Consider the following 24,183-nt stretch of genomic DNA (forward strand, 5'->3'; position numbering starts at 1 on the left):
ATCAGTCTAGATATTATTGAATTTAATTTCTTGTATAAATGCAAAATATCTTTCAGATAATGGGAAATGTTTAGTTCTATCACAGGATTGCAAAATTTTAATTAGTGTGATCTTGATATTGCGTACACACCAGAGTTAATAAAGTAAAACAATGAAATGTTTGAACATGAAATTAAGACAGCCATTTCGCTTTACAATTTGCTGCAGAGAAGAATGACCGTTTTTAAATTTGGTACCCTTACAGAAAATATTTCTACTTATTCTTTTTAATCATACGGAAAGTGAGAAAAGAAGTATGAGAAAGATTGGTCTACATAGCCTGCTGATATATGTAAGAAAGCTTTAGCAAACACCTTTTAAATATCTATTAACAGTGTATTTAATGATTTTGGGAAGTACATTTACAAAACGCACTACAAGTTAAAATATCTGTGTGTAAGACAATTTACATAAAGTAAAAGCAGGTGCTTGACAAAAAGTATATGCCCATATACTGCTCTAAAACCCTCTAATATATTTCTTCCACATCTTAATATTGATGTTTTATGAACACTGCACCAGTGAGCCAAGCAATAAAAGCCACGAGCCAAGGAAAACAAAACCAGCCCAATATTTACATTGCGTTAGAAGGGAAATGTATATAATAATTTATATGAGCTTAACCCATTATTTTAAACGATAACATATAAACATGCAAATGTTATAACATAATATGAAAGGCAGGTTTATGAAATAAAGGATTTAGTACTATTAATACAACCTCGCTCGTTTTCTGGGACTCTCTGGAATCTTCATCAATGTCCCCTTTTAGGTTAAGATTGGTTTTCTCTGCCCTGCAAAACATAAAATATTCAAATAAAAGACAAAAAATAAATAAAAATAAATGATTCAATGGATATACCACAAATGAAAACATGCATGGGATTTATACAGTTTTTCATTGATGGCATTTAAAAAAAAAAAATCTACAAATCGCTTGCCTTTGCATTCCCAGCCTGGACTTTGTGGCTGCCCAATTACAGACTTCCCAATGCAGTTCAAATAAAAGTATTTGCAAGGCAGGTGTTCTAAGAAAGTTTAGCTCCACCAAGCTAAAATAACCAGGAACAGGACTGACTGTCAGATTCACAGCCATGGAGGGTGTAAGAAGGTTAATTTATAAATAAAATAAAAAATAAAAAAAAGTGTAAATTTCTATTGAAATATGCACTTTTTGCAAAATGAAAAGAAATACAAAGATAAAATACAACTTAGAATTTTAAATATACCTAGAGTCTCTCTTTCTCTTCTTGCTCAATGCAACCTTCTTTTCTAAAAACATTTGCTCTTTCAGCACCTCTTTTATGCTTGCAGTCTTTGGGGTCGAACTCTTGATAGATTTTTGTTCAATACCTGAGGGAAACATACAGACAAACAAAAGACACTTAGGGCAGGATTTAAGTAAAATTATACTGAAAACAGCTAATGAGAAAATTGCCAAAATGAACCTGTTCAATTTATTCTAAACTAATTATCACTAAATATTCACTTCCTCCCAGATCAATTGCAGCAAACTTTGTATTGAACCATCCGTCACCTGTGAACAATAGAGATCCCAACTGAATGTCAAATAAAAAACATTGGGAAACAGCCCAACATTGCCATTGCTTCAAGTTCTGCCTTTAAAAGAACATGCCAGGTAAGAAAAGTGCAATACTACATCAGCAGAAAGTAGTAATACGTCAAGTTAGAAACAGGGCCGGACTGAACCACCGGGATACCGGAAAATTTCCTGGTGGGCCGCGCTGACAGGCCTGATCATCAGACTCATGTAATTTAGGGGGTAATGAGGAAGGAGCTGAGGGCTGGTGCGGCCGCAATTAGGCTGCTGAAGGAAGACCTGTCAGTCATCCTTCAAAATATACACCAATTTCGCCTCCACACGCAAGCCCCGTCTCCTGAAAATAGCCCCGCCACACGTTTGTGACCTCGCTGGAAGGAAGAGGCCACAAAATGGTAACTTACCTACCAGTGTCAGGTAAGCTTCAGCCATGACAGTGATTGTGTGTGTGTGCCTGCTAGTGAGTGAGCTTGTGTATGTGTGTGTCTGCTAGTGAGCATGTGTGTGAGCTTATGTATATTAGTAAAATTGTCTATCAGGCTGTGTATCAGTAAGATTGTGTCTGCATGTGAGTATGCCTACTGTATAATTAAATGTTTTACTCTGAAAGGACCAATATTTTATATTTATTTTTCGAATATAAAATATTGGTTCTTTCAGAGAAAATTTATATATATATATATATATATATATATATATATATATATATATATATATATATATATATACACACACACATATATATATATACATATATACACATACATACATACATACATACACACACACACACACACACCCATACATACACACACACACACACACCATTTAAAATATATAATATGCAAGGCTAAGCGTGTGTATATATATATATATATATACACACATACACACAGCCTTACATATTACATGTGACAATACATGGCGCAATGACTTATGGGGCTGGCATGGATTTTTTTTTTTTTCAGGACTGCTTTGTGTCCCCAGTCCAGCCCTGGTTGAAAAGGCACACTACTACATTTCCCTTAAATCACCATGAAGCTAACGTACAAAAGAACTGCTTATGGCATTTTAATGAGTTAAGACAGAAATCAAATAAATTAAAAAAAACGAACAGACTGTGCAAGGGAATGGAAAGATGGTAGCAGCAACATGATTATAATTGGCTGGACCCCCTCTGATGAGCTGATCCAGCGAAACGTGCGTCAGGGGCTTTGGGGCACCGCTGTGTCCACCAACTCATTGCAGTACTCTCTGGCTTTTTTTTTAGTGACTATTATTTCAAGTTCCGCTTTTGTGGCTTTTTCCACTACTCTCATTATTTTTAGGTTTTACCTTTTCATCAAGTGGGTGGTTCTCTTTTTGGCGTAATAAGCTAGGGTGATTTAACATGGTTAAGGGGTGCCCTCGAAGGCACAATAGGGACAGTTATATCTTTCTCCCCCCCAGCCCCCCCCCCACACTCTTTTTTTTTTTTTTTTTTTTTTTTAAGTGATCTGCTTTAGACCTGTTGGGTACTCACCATCTACTTTATAGCGTGGACCAGCCTTTGCTACTCTTATGTAGATTTTAATAGTACTATTATGTTTGTGTTGTAGTTGGTCTCTTTTTGTCTTTTGAGACTTTTTAGTGATTAGTTTTTATTAAAATTTAAGTTTTATTAAAATAATTTTCTTTAGCATTCCATCATTGCAGTACCAGACATTGCATCCTCTGCTTTCTTTTTCTTTGTTTAATTGGCTGGACGGCTCAGCCATTTACTGTTCGAAATGAAAAACACTGAGAAGGATCAGAGCTTAGAGATTTCTTCCACTAAGGAAACTAAGTTGTGTATAATCTTTTGCTTAAAACATTTTAAAATAATTTCTCTAAAGCAGGGCTTAAAATTTCAAGTCGTAAGCGACTAGCCAGGCCCTAAAAGTTGAGCTCTACTGCAAGCTTAGAGAGTCCTTGGCATACTCCGCAGATGTATATTTCTACTCGCCAGAGCTACATTTTCACTCCAATGGCAAGTGAAAAATTTGAGCTCCGTTCCAATGAATATATAATTGGTTGTTTCCAATTGATATAAAAAAAAACCAAAACAAAAAAAACATATGTTTTAAACACTTGTAGTATAAGAAGATAATATACTGTTAACATCGAAATAAAGCAGATAAATATATGTTTCATACTGTGTTCAAAAACTTTTAGATGATTTTTATTTAATTACCTTGGCTCTTAATTTTCAATGCCTTTTTCTTTTCCACGGCTTTTAGTCTACGTTTTTCTTCCAGTTTTTCCCTTTTTAATTGTCTTCTCAATAACCGCTCTTCTTTTTCTTTAGCCTGAAAATAGAAAAAAAAAAAAGATATTTGATGCTCCAGGGAATAGCCAAATATATCACTTGTTATAAGTGTTTTTCTTAAACCAGCATTACAACACTAATTTTGATTAGATTTAAAGGGACATGGAACACAAAAAAAAAGATACACAATTGCAGACACCACTACAGCTGTTTGTGTATGTCTTTCTTCATTGTCCCCATAACTCCTATCTAAAAGGAAATTCATGGAGCTAATTCTCCCCTGGCTTCAATACATTACCCAGTACATAAAATATCTCTCAAACGCATATTTAAACAATGTGCCAGAAATGGGTGTCTTTTGCAACAGCTCTGAATGTCAAGATTAGTTTAGAACTAAAATGTTAAATCAAATCACACTGAGATAAGTCTTTATGATTTTGGCTTGCATGATTGTCACTTCACAGGATTTTTAATCCAACTTTTACTTATCTCCTATATTTAAGAAAATATGTATTTGTGAGTTGTAAAAAAAATAAAATTAAATATAGAAATCCACATCTTTGTCCTGCACCTCCACCTTGGCTCCTGTCAATCACAGTTATAAGCTCTGTCCTATGCACCTGGCAGTCAGCATATATTTGATGGTTATGTCTGGATTGTGATATGCAATTTTTTTTCCCCCGCTTTAAATAAATTTAAAAAGTAAACCGATAGTTGTATGAAAAAAAAAAAAAAAGTTAACACGCATTAATAATGTGTACCAGTTAATAGAAAAAGAAAAGTTTAAACACTCACAGCAGCCTGCCGACGTTGCTCTACAGTGAGTTCATCATCAGAATCACTGTAGTACTTAGAATATAGAAATGGTTTATGCACATAGGAGTGACGTGTTGTCTTCGGCTTTGCTTCATTCTGATCGGTTTCAGATTTGGATTTGCTCTGGGCATCTACTTTTTCTTCATCTAAAATGTAAAAAAATAAATAAAGGAATGTATCTATTTTAATCACGGAAAATTACTCAGCACCATACACTGAAGTGAAATCTTCCATAACATAAATGGCTGTGGGTATTAAAACTTTACAAAGGCATCTGTTAATGAATTCTACAAAATGTCAATAACATTGTAAACAGTGTTCCCCAAAACAAATGCACTTATTCAGTAACTCCTAATCAAAGATGGAGCAAAGGATAGATCATCTGCACATTTGAATACATAATATATACATGTGAAATACTATATACTTCATATTGTAACTAGGTGGTCTATAAAATATACACACACACACACACACACACACATATACACACACACACACACACACACACATATACACACACACACATATACACACACACACATATACACACACACACACATATACACACACACACACATATACACACACACACACACACACACACACACATATACACACACACACACACACACACACACACACATATACACACACACATATACACACACACACACACACACACACACACACATATATACACACACATATATACACACACACACACACACACACACACACACACACATATACACACACACACACATATACACACACACACACACATATATATATATATATACACACACACACATACACACACACACTTATTAACTTTAACAAATTACTCCAAGCACCATGAGCACTTCAGTGATTTGAAGTGTTCATGCTGCCTGGAGTCTAACTGTGCAGAATTTTGATATAAAAACACACCCACATACCATTTAGGCCCTCCCCCCTCAGCGAGTGATGTCAAGCTGCAGTCTCAGAGCTGGATCAATACAAGTTGCAGCTTTAGATCAATGGCTACTTAAAGGACCACTCTAGTGCCCTGAGGGTGCCCCCACCCTCAGGGACCCACTCCCGCCGGGCTCTGGGGGGAGGAAGGGGTTAAACTTACCTCTTTCTCCAGCGCCGGGCGGGGAGCTTTCCTCCTCCTCCTCCTCCTCCTCTTCTTTCTCGCGACGTCATCGGCTGAATGCGAATGCGCATGCGCTCGCATTCAGCCGGTCGCATAGGAAAGCATTCATAATGCTTTCCTATGGACGCTTGCGTGCTCTCACTGTGATTTTCACAGTGAGAAGCACGCAAGCGCCTCTAGCGGCTGTCAATGAGACAGCCACTAGAGGCTCTGGAGGCTGGCTTAACCCTCAGTATAAACATAGCAGTTTCTCTGAAACTGCTATGTTTATAAAAAAAAAGGGTAAAAGCTAGCTGGACCTGGCACCCAGACCACTTCATTAAGCTGAAGTGGTCTGGGTGCCTAGAGTGGTCCTTTAACCCAAAAGCAGTGTTTAATGAAAACACAGTTTGTTTGGCTGGAGTAGCCCTTTAATATCTATCTTACATTTGTCTAATATCCCTTGCATTCTGAAATTCAGATTATAGGTTTATATACACAGTCTACCGAGGGCATATTAACTTTACCTTTCAACAAACTACATATATAAAGTTTCTTCTGGGTTGATTTATTAAGCAGTAAGTTGACAAGCAAGTTATGGGAAAAAAAAAAAAAAAAAATCAAAAAAAAAAAATCAAAAAAAAAAAAATCGCAAACTTGGTTATTTTAACCTAAACTTTCAAGTCCGTTGTCAACTTATTCCAATTTCCAAAACATATAGTAAAACAAAAAAAAAGTCTGCATGTACTGCAAAGCATCTTCAGATTTTAAATTCGAACATGCTGCACTTGTACTAACCAACAGATTAGTAAAGCATAACAGAATGTAAACTGTAACTTCGTTATTAGGTATATTAACATTTACTGGTGAAGTCAATGCTGGCTGTAGGATTTTACCATCAGACGTGATTTCTCCTTCCTCAGTGCTGTCCGAAACTGCAGTTTCCTCATCACTTTCTTCCTCAAATGACGATAAGTCACTTGTGTGTACAGAGCTCACAGTGATGTCAGAGTAAGCATCGATATCAGAATCTACTGACACAGAATCTACAAGAACATAATATAAATATAAAAGTTAAATCTACTACTAACATGGCACTATACAGGAAAGGGTAGCCATTCAGCTTAGCCAGTCTATTGCACTTTTGTCCTTGATGTACACTACCTCTAAAAGAAGCACTACTACTACATAATTTTGGTGTTGTCCATAGACAACAGCTGAAATGCCACCAACAAGCATACAACATAAGAGATAAAGTACTCCAAGCTCTTGCTAGCTCCAACAAATCCTCTAGTTCTACTGCAATTTAACAAAATAGGGCCTTCTAGAGTTGGAGTGAGAGCAAAGGAAGATATAGGTTAGTATGGCCTGTCTAGCTTTTCAAAACAGAAATCTGTATAAACAATTTGTTCTAAAAGCTTTGAGGCACCAAGTATGATGTGATTCATTATTCTTCTAACAATTCTCGTAGGCAGAATAATGAAGAAAGGTGGGGAAAAAATGTAATCTGGAATATTAACAGTCTACCTTCTTTTAAACCATCAGTTGCCTTCTGCTTACTGCTACTTTTCTCGGATGCTGTAGGTTTCATTTGTTCTGGTTCGTGTTCTCGCTCTTTTAATGATTTTTCTTCTTCTTTTAGTTTTACAGCATCATCACTTTTCTTGGGATGTTCACTTCTTTTCTCCAATCGGGATTCCTTCTTCTCTTCCTTGTGTTCGGTCTTTTCCACAGTGTCTATTTTCTTCTCACTTTTTTCCACAGCTTTAAGTTTCTGTTCCTCAGCTTCATTAGGGGCATCGTTACTCTCTGCTGAGCTGACCGTTTCAGAAACACAAATTTTAACTTCTTCGGCTAGAGCAGAAACGTCATTCAAATCTTCCTGCTTCAAACGTGGCTCAGGTACTTCTGTATAGACTACAGGGTCTCTGGGTTTCTCAGCCTCATTGGGTTCTTCTGAACTGCGATCTTTCTCAAATCCAGCATCGATACTTTGCTGTGCAAGAATCTTTTTGGCAGCCTTCTCATTTTTATGGTTTGTAGTTTCAGTAAATGCACGGGCAGCAGTTGCTTCTTGATTAAGAGAACTTATTGTTTCCAAAATGGACATTGCATCACTTGCTACACTGGTGCTGGGTCCAACTGTAGCCACGGTACCTTACAATAAAAGAAAACCAATTAAGAAACGTGCTCTCCAATACAACTGACATTTTCCTCTGCATTATATTTACTATGAACCAGGCTCATTATAAGTTTATGGAAACATGCATTTTACCCCTTCAGTTTTAGAAAAAAAGAAAAAAAAAATTAAATAAAAGTTCTCTCTTTTTAAAAATATTAGGCTAAAAACTGCACAAAACACCAAACATTTACAAAAGAATCAATTAATGACTGTTCTCTTTCCAAAAGGAAGAAAGGATGATACCTGGTACAAAGGTGGAAGATTCAAACCGCTCTTCATGTTGATCCAAAGTTACTTTCACCTCTTCTTTGCTATTTAAAGAAGCCAGAAATTCTTGCACAACTTTTTCTACCTGAGGCCTAAATGTGTGGTTGATCTTTGGATCCACAACCTGGGAAATAATACGATCAATACCAGATTCTAGCATTCCAGACCTGAAAAAAATAAAAATAATTGAGAGACAAATAGAGGAATTAAAAAAAAATAAAAGTAGTGCTGGGATGATATCCCCACCTCCCACTTAATGTAAAAATAAAACAAATCAATTCTGAAAACGTAATGTTGCTCTACACTTTGTGCTATTTCCAATCAGTGCTTGGACTGTGAAATTAAATGATATAATTATACTGTAGAATTCGTAATCCTTTCCAAAATAAGTTACAACCAAAAAGTTGTTACATTTAAAAGACCTGAACTTAAATAGCATTTAAACAAACGTGATGACTAATGAAAGTAGGCAAGAAACCCTACAAATAAATATAGATGTTGCAGAACAATGGTCTCTTATGACATTTTTTTGAATGCCAGACACACTTATATCCAAAGTTCAAACCTTTATGTGGCACTAGTCATACTGTATCAATATTCAAGATAAGTATGACCATATACCCAGAAACCATGAGAACAGATTCAAGATTGATTACCTTGAATTTCTAAGTAACAGTCTTGAATCTCACCGAGGCCAGATTGAAAATAAAATAAAGGACACACACAAAAAAAAAGTCGTATTGGAACACAAAGGCTAATTGTAGATTTTAAATAAGGAACAGAAGAAAAAGGAGATAAAATTTGTATTTTGTTTTCAAATCAAAAGAGAGAAAAGGAATATGTCCGACATTTTTACATTTGTATACGCAAGAAACATGGAGAGTAAGACGGCATAAAATCTGGAAACAAATGGAATTAGGAAAGACTTCCAGGAGGGATCCTAGTACATGTGAAAATTGTATTTAAAGGGACACTATAGTCACCTGAACAACTTCAGCTTAATGAGGTTGTTCAGGTGAGAGCTATAGCTCCCTGCAGCCTCTCTCATGTAAACACTATTTTCCGAGAAAATACAGTGTTTACATTGAAAGCTAGGAACACCTCCAGTTGCAGTCAGAGTGAACCAGAGGGACTTCGGAGTTGGTGGAGGCATAATATGCCTCCATCCACTCAGACCTGCTGTGCACGAGCATCCTGTGATTCAGTATCTCCTCCCACTGCATGCAGACACTGAACTTTCCTCATAGAGATTCATTGATTCAATTCATCGCAATGAGGAGATGCTGATTGGCATGGGCTGTGTTTAAATCATGCTGGCTCTGCCCCTGATCTGCCTCCTTGTCAGTCTTAGCCAATCATATGGGGAAGCACTGTGATTGGATCAGGCTATCACATGTCAGCAGACTGCTTGTTTTTCCCCGAGTCCAACAGCATGCAGATTTACAGCTTCTGGCTTGAATACAGTAAAATTTTTACTATATTTATAGAGGCATGAGGGGCCCGGGGGGGGGGGGGGGAGGGGGGGGAAGAGGGGGCTAGATGGTCGTGTTATCACTATAGGGTCAGGAATACATGTAGTTGCACTGGTGACTATAGTGTCCATTTAATAAGCAAAAATGCAGTCAGGCCTAGTGTAGGCAATATTATTTGTTCATCTGATCTAAGAAGTTCACTGTTGTATAGGCAAGGGGAAAAAAGCTCACGTATCCCCAAAATTCAAAGCACAACATTTTTTTATTTATTTTTTTAAATGGATGGTAACTAAGCACTTTACAGTTCATGACAATGTATTAAGCACATTTTCTTAAAGGACCACTATAGGCACCCAGACCACTTCAACTCAATGAAGTGGTCTGGGTGCCAGGTCCCTCTAGTGTTAACCCTGCAGCTGTAAACATAGCAGTTTCAGAGACATCAGAAAGGGAGGAGTCCCCACCGCCGAGGGAGCCCGACGCTGGAAAAAAGGTAAGGGATTAACCCCTTCCTGGGGGCACCCTCAGGGCACTATAGTGGTCCTTTAATCAATTGAAATCCTTGGTTAAACACTCTCCAGAAAATGAAAGTATGAGCTTTGGGTGAACTGCATCCTTATGGCAGAGTCTCAAGATATGGAGCTCACTGAAGAACTAAAATTCGAAAATAGCTGATGTCTTCTATGGTTTAAAACTACTGTTAAAAAAAAAAAAAAAATACAATGTTACAAGACCAGAAAGCACAAGCACGTTTTATCCAGGTGACCAAAAAAATAAAAAAAAATGTACAAAGAAATAATAAGCATTTTAAAAGATCTTTATTAGAGGGAAAAGAGGGTGAGGTTCATTGTAATATAAACAGGAAGGGTAAAAAAACAAGAAGTCTGCTCTCCCAGTGATGAGCAAAAGCTTCTACAAAAGGGAAAGAACAGTCATTCAATACGGAATGGAGCAAAATCATTTAAAGGCACAGTATTCTTCACTTTGCACTTAACTTTAGTAAACAAACAGTACATACTATCTTTTGGACATTTGGGTTAGTGTACACAGTTAAAGAGAATACAACATTGTGAGTATACCAGTCACTGGTTGTTTTATATCTAAGTGGGATACTGTCAGACACATTTTTAATATGTTGTCCCATAATTATCCATACATATCAATTTGTCAATGTATTTTTCAACACCTGTATAAGTGGAGTTTATCACACAATACTTTGGACTAGATAGAAGGTACACACTAACCAGTAACCTGGTCCTCATTCCTTAGATTTTGAAACTGGCTCATTCAAGGTGTGCAATTCAAGCTAATAGTGCTCACAAAGGATACACTGTATGTGAGTATGTAGTGTGAACCGATTCTTCAGTAATGAGCTCACAAAGACGTCTCAATTGATTTTATGTTTGCATGGTGAGGGGAATTGTTAGTTTCTCCAGACAGAACTCCAAAATATCAAAAAGCCACTTGAACTATTTTAGTCCAGTGTGCTCACTATTATTTAGAATATAATATTGATTAGGCTGCATTATTACCTATGAAATGACAGGTCATTAAATAATTCATAGATAAGGAATCCGAATCACGGATGCCCTTTTCATACAATGAGATTCAATTGACCAAATTGACAGATTTTACTTTACAAATAAACTTGTCAATCACTGGAAATAAACAAGGTAAGTAATATTTTATTACACAATCATACAAACTCCTCAGTCTGGAACACAGGAGTGGTCTGAATTTTCATTTTGTGCTCTAAAGAGGGGTGGGCAGGACCAGTCGATACCCGTTTGATGTATTGAGAGCACAACGTCTTCTGGACTCAAGACCATTTTCTACCACAAGACTTTGCATTTGCAGGTTTGTCTTCTTTACTTACATGGCCAAATCAGAGAACTCTCATTACTACACAAAAGATGTCTGGATCAAATTTAGGAACAGATGAGAAGCTTCATAAAAATGCCCCTTAACCATTATCCTAGTGTGAAAAACCCCAATGATTTCTGCTCTCATACAACCGTAAATGTGTACAAAATGCTCCCCATGGCCGTTCTGAATCCTGGTGCAGGACACATGCAGAGCCTATAGGCACTGATGCAAAATAGAGCAGGAATCGACTGTCACAATTAAAGACTACAAAGATCCAAAAATATAAAAGACAGTTAACATAGAATGTGAAAAGATTGCAACGTAACCTTCAAACGTCTATACAAGAATTACAAAGCGGAATGGCTTAGCAGCCCATCAGTATATAAAAAAATAAATAAATAATAAATACTACGAGTCTTGTGTTGAAACAGCTATATCACGGATTTAACTATAAATCAAGCAAATCATCAATACGTACAGGAAGATGTATATAAAGAGGAGGAAATTGAACCCAAAAACAGAAATTTTTACTTACCGTAAATTCTTTTTTTCTTAATATGGTGGCAGTACCAGTGGGTTTTGCTCCTTCCTGTGGACAAGCATCTAACAAGCTTAATTAAATCAACAAAACCCCTCCCCCTTGCCCTATAAGAAGGGCTATCCGGCAAAACCAACCTCAGTAAGTAGCAAGAAAAATCCCAAATAGAACTCATGCGAATCAAGATAATGTAAAATAGAGGGAGGGAAGCTGTACTGCCACCATATTAAGAAAAAAAGAATTTACGGTAAGTAAAAATTTCTGTTTTTTCTGTCATATGGTGGCAGTACCAGTGGGATATAGCAAGATCCTTAACTAGGGCGGGTTCAATGTCACCGTAGGTCGCAACTTATACGCCTAAAAGGCAGTTTCAGAGGATGAGAACATCTCTAACCTGTAGAGCTTTATGAAAATGTGGAATGGAAGCCCAAGATGGTGCCTAACAGAAGGCCACTAGAAAAAAACAAGTGTTCTTACTGGCCCAGAGGCAGCCAATACTCCAAGCGTCCTGAGAGAAGCCGGAACTTGAAGACCACCGGGAGAAAATGGCCAACCAACATACTCGCCTGAGTCAAATGAAACAAAAGAGTTGCAGGAATCACTGTATCCTGACACCTTTTATGGGAGGCTAACAAACAGAGGACCAGAATAACTGAGCTCTTTAGTCCTAGGAAAAGAGACATCACAAAGCTCCTTCAAGCTACACTTAGTACCAACCTGTAGGGAAAAAAAAAAAATGTTTAGCGTGAAGAACCACCGTGACCATGAGCAATACTGAAAAATCATCTGGGGATGAAAAATGACTGAAGCTCTCTGAACATATTAGCCGATAAGATGGCCCCCAAGAAGGTGTCCTGGAGAAACAAAACTTGTAAGGGAAACCCTTTGACAGGATCGAACGGGTGTTACCTAAAAAAAAATTTAACAAAATATATCAAAATTCAAGGACAAAAATACCAGGAAGGGAAAACAGAACTCTAGGAGGATGTCTGGACCTGGCAGATTACAAAAAACCTCAAGCTTAAAATCTGGATGTAAACTCTAAGAACAGCAGGATTCTCAGGCTTGAAGGCCTGGACCTCAAAGCAGAAAACGCCGAAGCCTGCCGAACAAGAAAAAACCAGAAGACATAAAGCAAGGGTTTTTAGACGAATGAAACACACCAGCAGGGGTGTTCCCAAAATCCCCCCAAAAAATTTCTAACCCTTATCAGAAAGTAGACCTTTAAACAGGATATATAGTTGCCAAGCAACATAGCCAAACAAATCTTCCCGCAGACCTAGATGATGAAAAAGAAACCTAGCCGTAGTCAGGCTATCAACCTGAAACTCTACAGAACCACTAGGGTAGATCCCTATACATCATGAGACCGATAGAGCTTCGAACGTTTGGGAATCAGAAACTTTATGCTCAGCATGGAATAAGAACCAGGATAAGGCTCCGATAGACCTAATTTTCTAAGACAAACTAGAAAAAACGTAAGCGGAAGTAAGACACATTACAAAGAGAGTAATCCATCACCGAGGGACCTGTAGTGAAACAGGAAGTGACTTGGTCGTTGAAAAGTTTGTCAACAGAGCCCTGGCTGGAACAACAATTTTCCACTCCAGAGAGTCAAATTACACGGACATAAGGACCAAACTTCCTAATTTCAAATACCCTCTCTGAGCTAGACGGCTATGTCAATCCCTCTGAAAGGAACTACCGAAAAATCTACTAGATGAATTTGCACCTCAGCAAGATAACCGCATGCAGGAGAGAGAGAGAGAGAGAGAGCGCCTAACCGGTTCCTCCCTGCCGGTTGATGTACCAACCCTGTAGAAGAGTGCGCATGAAAATTTACAGCCTTCTGCCATATCTACGGAATGAAGAGATGAAGGGTGGCAATACACCTTACAACCCCTGGAATCTGCGGATTTTCCCTTAATCATTACCACGAAACATGAAGGGGATTAAAAAAGAGCATCTGTAGCGATACCCAGAAAACATTAGACGGAAGACAGACTTCCTGAAATGAACTCTATCTAATTTGAAAATTGGATCCGCTACTACCAACACCCCTTCTTCTATGATCGGGGAGAGAAAACAGTGGGATTTCATTTTTAACATGTTACGAGATCTAGGGACTCTTATGAATAGGCAATAGAATATATGGATTGCTGGGGAAATGTCGGTCTCCCTCTGTATGCTCAGTCTGATCTGATCTCAGTCTGATCTCCAAAAATTAAAATAATCGCCTTAATATACACAACAGTACTTCTTTAGACAGTACCGAGGTTACACGCTAATCACCTGCTACAAGTAACGGAATTTATTAGACCACTGCAATTTCTGAAACGACTGGGGCAGAGGTTAATCCTGTTCTGCAGTGTGTTGATGAAAAAACACCTACATTGTGTGTGTTCGTTAACCGTCCAAATTGCCAGAGAAATCAGTAACCTATACTGAATCTTGTATGAACAGAAAGCATACCTACACAACCTATGCCATATACCGGGGTTACGCAACTCCTGTGGAGATGATATAGATATAGATATACGGGCTACTGTGAAGATGCCATCTCTATACCGGCTAATGAGCATACATCTCCTGGTAACTCATCCATAGAGAAACTAGTGAAGACATATACTGAGGCCCTGTCTTCCCAGTACCTCATACATAAGGCATATAGAGAATACCTATATCCCATAAACTAGTGAGGCTTTTTTTTTTTTTTTTTTTTTTTTATATATATATAGGGTATATAAAAGGAAAAGAACCCCCCTAAAATAGCCTATAGTGGTTACTGAAGTTGAGACCACCCATCAACTCGACAGAGTATATAGTAGATGCATATACTAAGGCTGAGTCCTCAAGTAACTCCTAACAGAGCATGCACGGAGGTTGAGTTCTCATTCTTAACGAATACAGTGCATACAACTAATGAAGCGGAGGCCACACTTCAAACTCGGCATAGAGCATATAGTGGGTGCATCTACTAAGGTCGAGTGGATAACAAAATAATGCGACATAGAGCATCTAGTGGATACATCTAAAGAGGTTCTTGTCCTTATACAAGGACTTTATAGCGTGTACCCTTCTGAGGCCGAGTCATCTTAGACACACACACAGAGCATATAGTGGGTACATATACTGTGCACAGCAACTCGTCATAGTGCCCATAGTGAGTGCATACACTGCTCACAGAACTTGTCATAGAACATATAGTGGTAACCTATACTGTTCACAGCAACACAACAGTGCATATAGAGAGAATATATACTGCTCATAGTAACTCGTCATAGAACATATAGTGATTACATATACTGTTCACAGCAACACGTCATAGTGCATATAGCGAGAATATATACTGCACATAGTAACACGTCATAGTGCATATAGTGAGAATATATACTGCTCATAGTAACTCGTCATAGAACATATAGTGATTACATATACTGTTCACAGCAACACGTCATAGTGCATATAGCGAGAATATATACTGCACATAGTAACACGTCATAGTGCATATAGTGAGAATATATACTGCTCATAGTAACTCGTCATAGAACATATAGTGATTACATATACTGTTCACAGCAACACGTCGTAGTGCATATAGTGAGTATATATATACTGCTCATAGTAACTCGTCATAGAATATATAGTGATTACATATACTGTTCACAGCAACACATCGTAGTGCATATAGTGAGTATATATATACACTGCTCATAGTAACTCGTCATAGAACATATAGTGATTACATATACTGTACACAGCAACACGTCGTAGTGCATATATTGCATACATCTTCTGCACACAGCAAGTCGTCATGGTGCATATAGTGAGTACATATACTACTCAGAGCAATTCGTCATAGTGCATATAGCGAGTACATATACTGCTCACAGCAATTCATCATAGTGCATATAGTGAGTATATATATACTGCTCATAGTAACTCGTCATAGAACATATAGTGATTACATATACTGTACACAGCAACACGTCGTAGTGCATATATTGCATACATCTTCTGCACACAGCAAGTCGTCATGGTGCATATAGTGAGTACATATACTACTCAGAGCAATTCGTCATAGTGCATATAGCGAGTACATATACTGCTCACAGCAATTCATCATAGTGCATATAGTGAGTTTATATACTGCTCATAGTAACTCGTCATAGAACATATAGTGATTACATATACTGTTCACAGCAACACATCGTAGTGTATATATTGCATACATCTTCTGCACACAGCACTTCGTCATAGTGCATATACTGCTCACAGCAATTCGTCATAGTGCATATAGCGAGTACATATACTGCTCACAGCAATTCGTCATAGAGCATATAGAGAGTACCTATACTGCTCACAGTAATTCATCATAGTGCATAAAGTGGGTACATATACCGTCATCTTCGTCCTCTTCTTACCACGTGGCTTCACACTTTGCAAATGAAGTGTCTAAACTTTTACAGAGATCATTTTGAAGGAAAGATTAATTTACCTCACCTCAAAATGCCTCTGAACCGTGTGGGGGGTTGGTGACACGGCGTACCACTTCTGGCAAGCATCCATGCTGTCAGTGGGTACTGCACAGCTTCATCTATGCCGAGCATCAAACTTCGCGCCTTTTTTTTTTTTTTTTAAATAAAGTTTCGGCATGCGCACCACCGGAAACTTTTGGTGGAACGCATCACCTCCCGGGCGTGCGTTCCACCGCTGTGCGCAGGTCATCAAGACCGCCTCCAGAAAGTATTCGCCGGAACCTTCTCGGCATAAGAGGCAATGTATCCATTTGCTCCGTAACCATAACGGAGGTAGCATGGTCTCTCAGCTAACCGCCCGGGCAGCTCTCGGACCGGAATCCCCCAGACCAGCAGCCTGTGTGTCTCACCCTCCAGATGCTGTGTCCTTCCCTCTCGGGACAAGAAAGGAAACTGAGGTTGGTTTTGCCGGATAGCCCTTCTTATAGGGCAAGGGGGAGGAGTTTTGTTGATTTAATTAAGCTTGTTAGATGCTTGTCCACAGGAAGGAGCAAAACCCACTGGTACTGCCACCATATGACAGAAAAAAATCTTATGTGGTCGAACAGACAAAAATGCATAACAAAACATTTAGGAATAACCAGATTTGTCCAACTGCAGCATCAGAAACCATTGCGATCTATGTTAAACAAAATCTGTTGGGCAGTTAGCTGAGAAACAAGTCATCACACAGAATGAATGTTACATGAATTTTAGATGGGAGGAAAGAGAGGCACAAAAACAAACACATGGGGGATATTTTAATTGCAGCTCAACTTTAGAATTACATTTAATTCTAATAAGGCTTACAATGAAAATGTCAAACACGCGAAAAATCTCAATTAAATTATATGAACAAAAAGTATGAGCATAAATTTTATTGACGTGTACAGCAACACAGAAGAAAAATATATAACCAGATTAAAAAAAAAAAGACCAAATCTTTTTATATTGCAGGGATGATAAATAGATTGACAGTCTTTTGCAACAAACCAGGACCCATTATGAAGATACTTTAGAGCAGGGGTCCTCAAACTCCGGCCCCCCCAGATGTTGCTGAACTACAACTCCCATGATTCTTTGAATTACATATAGCCAGAGAATCATGGGAGTTGTGGTCCAGCAACATCTGGGGGGCCCAGAGTTTGAGGACCCCTGCTTTAGAGGATATTATTGCAATCTGCAACAATCCATATATTTCTATCATTTTCTCAATAAAAATTTTTGTTACCCAATGAACACTTTTTTTTTTTTTTTTTTTTTTTAAGTAACCGAAATTACAAAAAGAAATGGCTTTAGTAACAAGAATAAAAATAAAATTGAATAAAAGGAAACGAACACAAACAAGTGATAGAAAAGTGTACAAAAAAAACCAAACAGTTTGCATCTGCAATTTCTCCACTGTATCCCAGAACACAATTAAAGAGGAACTATGCACAATAACTACATGGAGTGGTCCTTATGTGCCATTTTCCTGGATTGTAAATTACAGATTAAGAGAACAGCACGTACAAACACAATACATCTTAAGTGGTAAGCCCACTACTTCGAAGCACCACAATACCTTGGGGACCTACATTAAAGGGACATTAGTCACCAAAACAATTTAAGCTTAAGCGGTTTTGGTGTATTGATCATGGCACTGCAGTCTTGATTCACTGTCACTGTTTATTCAGCCTTAGTCATACCTCCCTGCATGTGACTTCCATTGCATGTGACTTACATAGCCTTCCCAAACACTTCCTGTAAAGTGAACTCAAATGTTTAACCTTCCTTTATTACACAGCGTGTTTAATTTAGAATGTATCATATCCTACAGTGATGATAGCTTGCTAGACCTCCTGTGTGTGATTAAAGTTCAATTTACAGAGCAGGAGATAAACACTTCTAAAGCAACTTAGCTTCTCAATGAAAATGACATCTTTTTTTCATGCAGACTATGTGAGTCACAGCCAGGGGCAGTTCGACTAGGGCTGCATGAACAGAAACAAAAGTCAATGAACCCCTAAAATGGAGAACTGAGCAAAGGAGATTGCAGAGACATGATTTCTACATCAAAACTACTAAAGTTGCTAGAGTGACTAAAGTGTAGTTTTTTTCTGTTTTTTTTAAACTTGGAAGATAAAGATGCTAACTACAATATATAAATTTAAACTATTTCCAGAGACTCTCCTCAACTTTTTACTTTCTTGTGGTCACTTCAAAGGGACACCTGGATTGGATAGGCATGGTGGTCAACCAAAAAGAAATCTAGTTTGGATATAGAACACACCCAGAACAAGCCCCCAATTCCATTTTCTTCTATGTGTATTTGGAATTCTGACCAGATTCCTTTTGAGCTGAGCAAGTTTCCATATTTGTTTGCTAAGGTGATTTTAAGTAGACTTGTAAGATTTCTGTTTATATGGTTTCCTTAATCTGTATTTTGCATGTGTATTTTGATCTTTACAGCGGCACTACTCGAAACATTTTCTGGGTGTGCCCCCAATTCCCTTTACTTCTGTGTATCTTCCTGCTTTGTGTCACCAAAATCTCAGTGCCTCTATTGTGGTTCGGGCAATAGAGAAATGGTTAAGATGCCCAGAGTGCCCATTTAACTTAAATATTTTACCCTCGTTTTTTGTATCCTCCTTTAGGATTAAATGTGATATACAGGTTCCTGTTGCAACACACTACTTTGGGAATTTTAATTGAGACAGTAGGTTTTTGACAATTCAGGAACGTATGTTTGAGAAATCAACCAGGCAACTATTCATGAAAGACTAACCTTGGTTCACCTTAAGAATGCCTTTATCGGACTCAAGTGCACTGGAACTCCATGTGATACCCACTGAGTAGTTACTCATTTACACAGTACACATTATGTATTCTGCGCATGCAAGCTGCTAAAGCATATTTGAGATATTTTTCAACATGCGAGTGCAATGGCTTGCAAACACAATATTTTAATAGTATGGCAATTAAACCACCAAATTTATATGTGCGTATATTTTAGTCCCACACAACTAGCCAGGCCTAAAATTTACTCATCACTGTAAATCTTGAGGATCTGTGGCATGCTCACCAGGGTAGAATTTTCAATCACCTGGCTGAGGATAATAATCACCCAAATGCTTAATATCAAATGTCTTGTGTATATTTCTGCAGTGTATGAAGTCCTTTATAACACAAAGTCACTGTAAGTAAAGTTCTCTTATCTTTTACTTTCTACTTATATGGTAACAGACTGACTGTACATAATGTATGTTAAAATGCTTAAAGCTGCCAGAACCGTCTGGATAGAGATTTGCCAGATGTTTGTGTTTAAATAAGAATATTCCCAGTTACAGAAAATAGCTGAGAGACTGTTAATGGATGTTGGTTCTTTGGCCACTGGACTTCTTCTCATAATAAACATTAATGGACTCACTTCAGCACCTGCTGCCTGATGTTGTTCCTTAACTGGTTCTTGTTTAGATGAGGACTCCATGTGTGGCTTGCCAAATGATTGGTTACAAAGTTGTCAACTCGTTGTCGTAGGTTTTGGTATGCGGGCTGAAAAATACAAGGATAAGGAATAAGGTCATAAATAATAAACTACAAAGAAGTTTCCAAAATTTTAAAGGGCTTCTATAGTGTAAGGAATACAAAGTTGTAGTCCTTATACTGTAGTTCCCTCTGCCCTCACTACCCCCTTGCACTGCAAGGGTTTAAAACCCCTTTTAAACACTTACCCGATTCCAGGGCCACATCCGACATTATCTGCGTGAGGGCTAATGCGCATGTGTGACAAGCACATTGGGCTCTCCCCATATGAAAGCAATGCTTATATACTATCCTGTTGGGATTTAACCAACGCTAGATGTCCTTATGCAAAAAGTGGGTACCTTATGTGCATGCGCAGCGAGCGCATTAGGCCCTCCTCACAGGAAAGCATTGCCTATGAGGATCCTAATGCCACCCTTACCTATAGGTCAATCTATTTTCAAACATCCTGATACAAACATCCGATACCAATGTCCATGTTGCTAATGTGGGAGTGTCACTTCTATAAGCGCACAACATGAATTATACCATTAATTGCATTTAATGGCTGAGTACATCAGATGACACACTGAGCTAATCAGTGCAATTCAAACTTGAACTGGTAACGCCAAAACAGTTTAAACACATAGTCAGAGGGCTGGCCAGGGGCATGCAAGCACCATAAACACTACAACAGACCGTAGCGGCTATGGTGCTTTGAGTGCCACTTTAATCAAAACATGCAGACATTTGCCAATATGTCTAAACCAGCAATTGAATAAATTGCACGCATCTTAAAAGGACACAAAAATCAGCCCAATATTATAATCACACACATTAACTTAAAGAGGCACACTAATCTCCAGAACAGCGAGCGAGTTTATGGCACCTGGACTTCCCGAGCACGGTTCACAATAAGATGTCAACACCTATGTGGGTCTTTCTAGCAATCACTAGACTTCTGGTCTGCACGGATATGCCAAAGTGGAGGTTCAAACTTTAGCATTTGCAATTTCAGTTATGTGCAACATTGTACATTATTCACTGACTTAGTGTTAAATCTTATGACAAGGTATATTTAGTATTACTTTGCTCTTATGCATTGTAAATTTTTATATTTTAGAACGGAATTTATTAATTTGTTGAAAATTGTTTATTAAGTCCTTGTAGTTGTTGATTTGATGTTACTGAGCCCCTGTTTGAGGTTTTCAGTATATAAGATTTCCCTGAACATAGTAGATCATCATTTATTCCCCTATACTTTATCTTCCATGTGCAAGCTAAGAAATATATTGGGAAGTGGAATGTATTGCTGATTGTGACGAAACCAACCTCGCCACTGAGAACTGGAGAAGCCTGGTTGCCCGCCTGCTGCCTTTGGACTATGGCCCTGGGAGATTGGGCCCTTTACAAACAGTATTCGGCCCTAACAGAGTGCATGTCACTCATTCTGGCCCTTTAAATACAGTGGGGCCATTCGGTACTTGCCCTGTGTGAGCAGTGATACCCCCCAGATAGCTATGCCATGGAGCCTATTCATATAATGAAAGACTATGGCTCCATGGCAATTAAACTGTATTTGTGTGGTCTGCGTGCCATTCACCTAATAATGTGCACGCAGACCTGAGCTATCTGGGGATATGTTAAATGTCTGTGTTTAATGTATAAAAAGTGACTTTATGTATTTTAAAGAGTTTTATGTTGTTTTGCAACCATGTGGTTAATGGAGTCTGCCTCTAGTCCTGGATAATTAGATTTCCTCTCCAATTATCTCCAGGGCAGAAGGGAGGAAGCCAGGATGCATTGTGGGGATGTTTTACTTTTACTGTTTGAGCCAGAAGGAACAAAAGATACTTTTAGTAACTTTTTAACCCCTGGTCGGATTCATGCCATTTTTTAATATGTTGTTCCCCTGAATGGATTGATTGTGGATATGTATTTTTATGTGAATGTGATGTATGGTTTTAAAGTTATGAAAGTTGTGTAAAAGTATATTTTGAACTGTACACATAATGGGATTAAGTGTCACACTAAGGGGAGGGGATGTGTGGGAGGTAACATCTATGTTATTGGTTATTTTATGCCTCCCCCTGGGTGTGGCCTGTATGTGTACTCATGTAATAAAAACCAGGCTGGGTGCCCAGCACCTCAGACCACTGCTTGACCTTCAACACGGAGCCTTGTCTCGTTCTTGGGGGGATTCACTGTATGCTGTTGGAGATTTGACTGCTAGGAGTGTAAGCTGATGTCTGCTTTTCCTATTCATCTGCTAGCAGCTATTTGTGAGGTTCCAGCTGGAGTGCTACCTTATTCACCTATATCCAGTTCGTGAGTTCTGATGTTCTGCAGTAGCTGTGCCTTTCTGAGGAAAGGGGATTATCGCCTAAACTGGGTTTTATCCTCTTGTATGCTGAAACGGTCCGTTACACTGATCATTACTCAAACATAAAAAAAAAAACAAAAAAACTGTACATTAATGTTTAGTAAATATTCAACACACTACACTCATTTTTGAGTCAAAAGGTGCCACAAGTTTCGCTGGCAATAACACTTCTATAACTGATTATACAGTTCAGTGAGACTTCCCCAAACATGTCCTCTTTTGAGAAGTAATGCACTCCATTTCTGAAGCAATAGATGTGCATTTCTACTGACTCCTGTACTACTTAATCATACTTTTAAGCCCTAAAAAAAAAGAAATTATATATAATATGGCTCCAGATACTAGCTAAATTAATATTAGCAAACTCAGTTAGTGCACTCTAATGCACTAAGTTCATTAAAGTTTTGATCTTGTCTTCACTATTAAGCATCTTACATTTTCATATGGATTATGTGACTTCCCAAAGTACTGGGGCTCAGACTCAAGCAGTCAGAGCTTCTCTTCAGCATGTAAATTATCTCATCACAAATGTACCCACATCATACATGGTATGCATATCATACAGAACACTGGATGACCCATAGAACACACAAGGTGCACACAGTACACACATCACACACAAAACAAACCTATTTACATTCTGAGACCAAAAAAGTTACCCTATGGCCACAAATTTTAACTGTGTAAATTAATCCTGACACATTGGAACCCATTTGCACTGCGAAATAGCCTATTTAGCCAGACGAGCAGAGAATCTGATGATTTACTCTGATGGTCGAGAATACGCTGTAACTACAACTCCCATGATCCGCGTCCCCCGCTATCCGGCGGGCAGTCTCGCAGTGCTTAGTAATCAGAGAGCCCAGCATTACCTTGGTATCCACATCTGCCAGGCAGTCCCTGCGAAACTGGTCGAACAGCCCCTGGCTCTTCAGGTGACTGACAATCTGAGAGACCAGCTTGGGGTCTCCGGGCGGGAGGTTGGCCATGGCGGGTCACTCTGCTTCAGAGCCGGGCTGCGAGCATCAACCAAAACAAACACAGCCGCCGCCTCCGGGTAACCTGAACCGGAAGCACTCCAGGAACTCTGGGAGATCCGTTAAAGAAACACGCGAACAGTTCAGGAACTGACAGGTTCTGCAGACGAGCGCCACCTGCAGGAGCGGAGGGCAGCGCATGCGCAGAAACGTTGGGGGAAAAGTTGTGTTAGCTAAATAGACTGCAGGCTGTGCAGCTATACTCTTAGTATCTACTTGTGGGTTTTTTTGGGGGGGGTTTTTTTTGGCATGAAAAATCTAAAATAACAGAAAATAGTATTGTTGTGCCATTACGTGATCTTTTATTTTATTTTTGTTTCTCTGTAAGAGTTATGATATTTTTCTTCAACTGAATACTGACATATGTAACATGCACAGCCTATTACATTAAAGTGAGCAGCACCCAGAGATAAAATATTACCTAAACTTTTTCTTTAAAAATACCAATTTAAATATTTAGGTTACAATTACTAATTTTTTTTTATTTTTTTTTGCGCTCATGCCCAGGTGGCACCTGCCAAGAGTCCCAGGTACAGTGGGACAGTCCCAATTTCAGGGCTTGTTTCCTGGTTTCCAAGGAAATGTCCTCAGTAT

At 38.5% G+C, this 24,183-nt stretch overlaps 1 protein-coding gene across 1 annotated transcript in view; it reads right to left on the reverse strand.

Moving 5' to 3' along the window:
* The window catches only part of BOD1L1 (biorientation of chromosomes in cell division 1 like 1), a 98,676-nt gene extending 75,056 nt beyond the window's left edge, over nucleotides 1–23,620 (reverse strand). Inside the window, exons 1-9 of the mRNA XM_063457788.1 lie at nucleotides 23,425–23,620; nucleotides 20,075–20,199; nucleotides 8,249–8,439; nucleotides 7,351–7,980; nucleotides 6,720–6,869; nucleotides 4,683–4,849; nucleotides 3,813–3,927; nucleotides 1,269–1,392; nucleotides 761–833 (exon numbers count right to left, since the gene is read on the reverse strand). Coding sequence (XP_063313858.1) covers nucleotides 761–833; nucleotides 1,269–1,392; nucleotides 3,813–3,927; nucleotides 4,683–4,849; nucleotides 6,720–6,869; nucleotides 7,351–7,980; nucleotides 8,249–8,439; nucleotides 20,075–20,199; nucleotides 23,425–23,541 — 1,692 coding nt within the window. The 5' untranslated portion in view covers nucleotides 23,542–23,620. The remainder of the gene's footprint in view (nucleotides 1–760; nucleotides 834–1,268; nucleotides 1,393–3,812; nucleotides 3,928–4,682; nucleotides 4,850–6,719; nucleotides 6,870–7,350; nucleotides 7,981–8,248; nucleotides 8,440–20,074; nucleotides 20,200–23,424) is intronic.
* Nucleotides 23,621–24,183: the final 563 nt, after the last annotated feature.

Source organism: Pelobates fuscus, chromosome 6, assembly GCF_036172605.1.
Source record: "Pelobates fuscus isolate aPelFus1 chromosome 6, aPelFus1.pri, whole genome shotgun sequence".
Classification (NCBI taxonomy): Eukaryota; Metazoa; Chordata; class Amphibia; order Anura; family Pelobatidae; genus Pelobates; species Pelobates fuscus.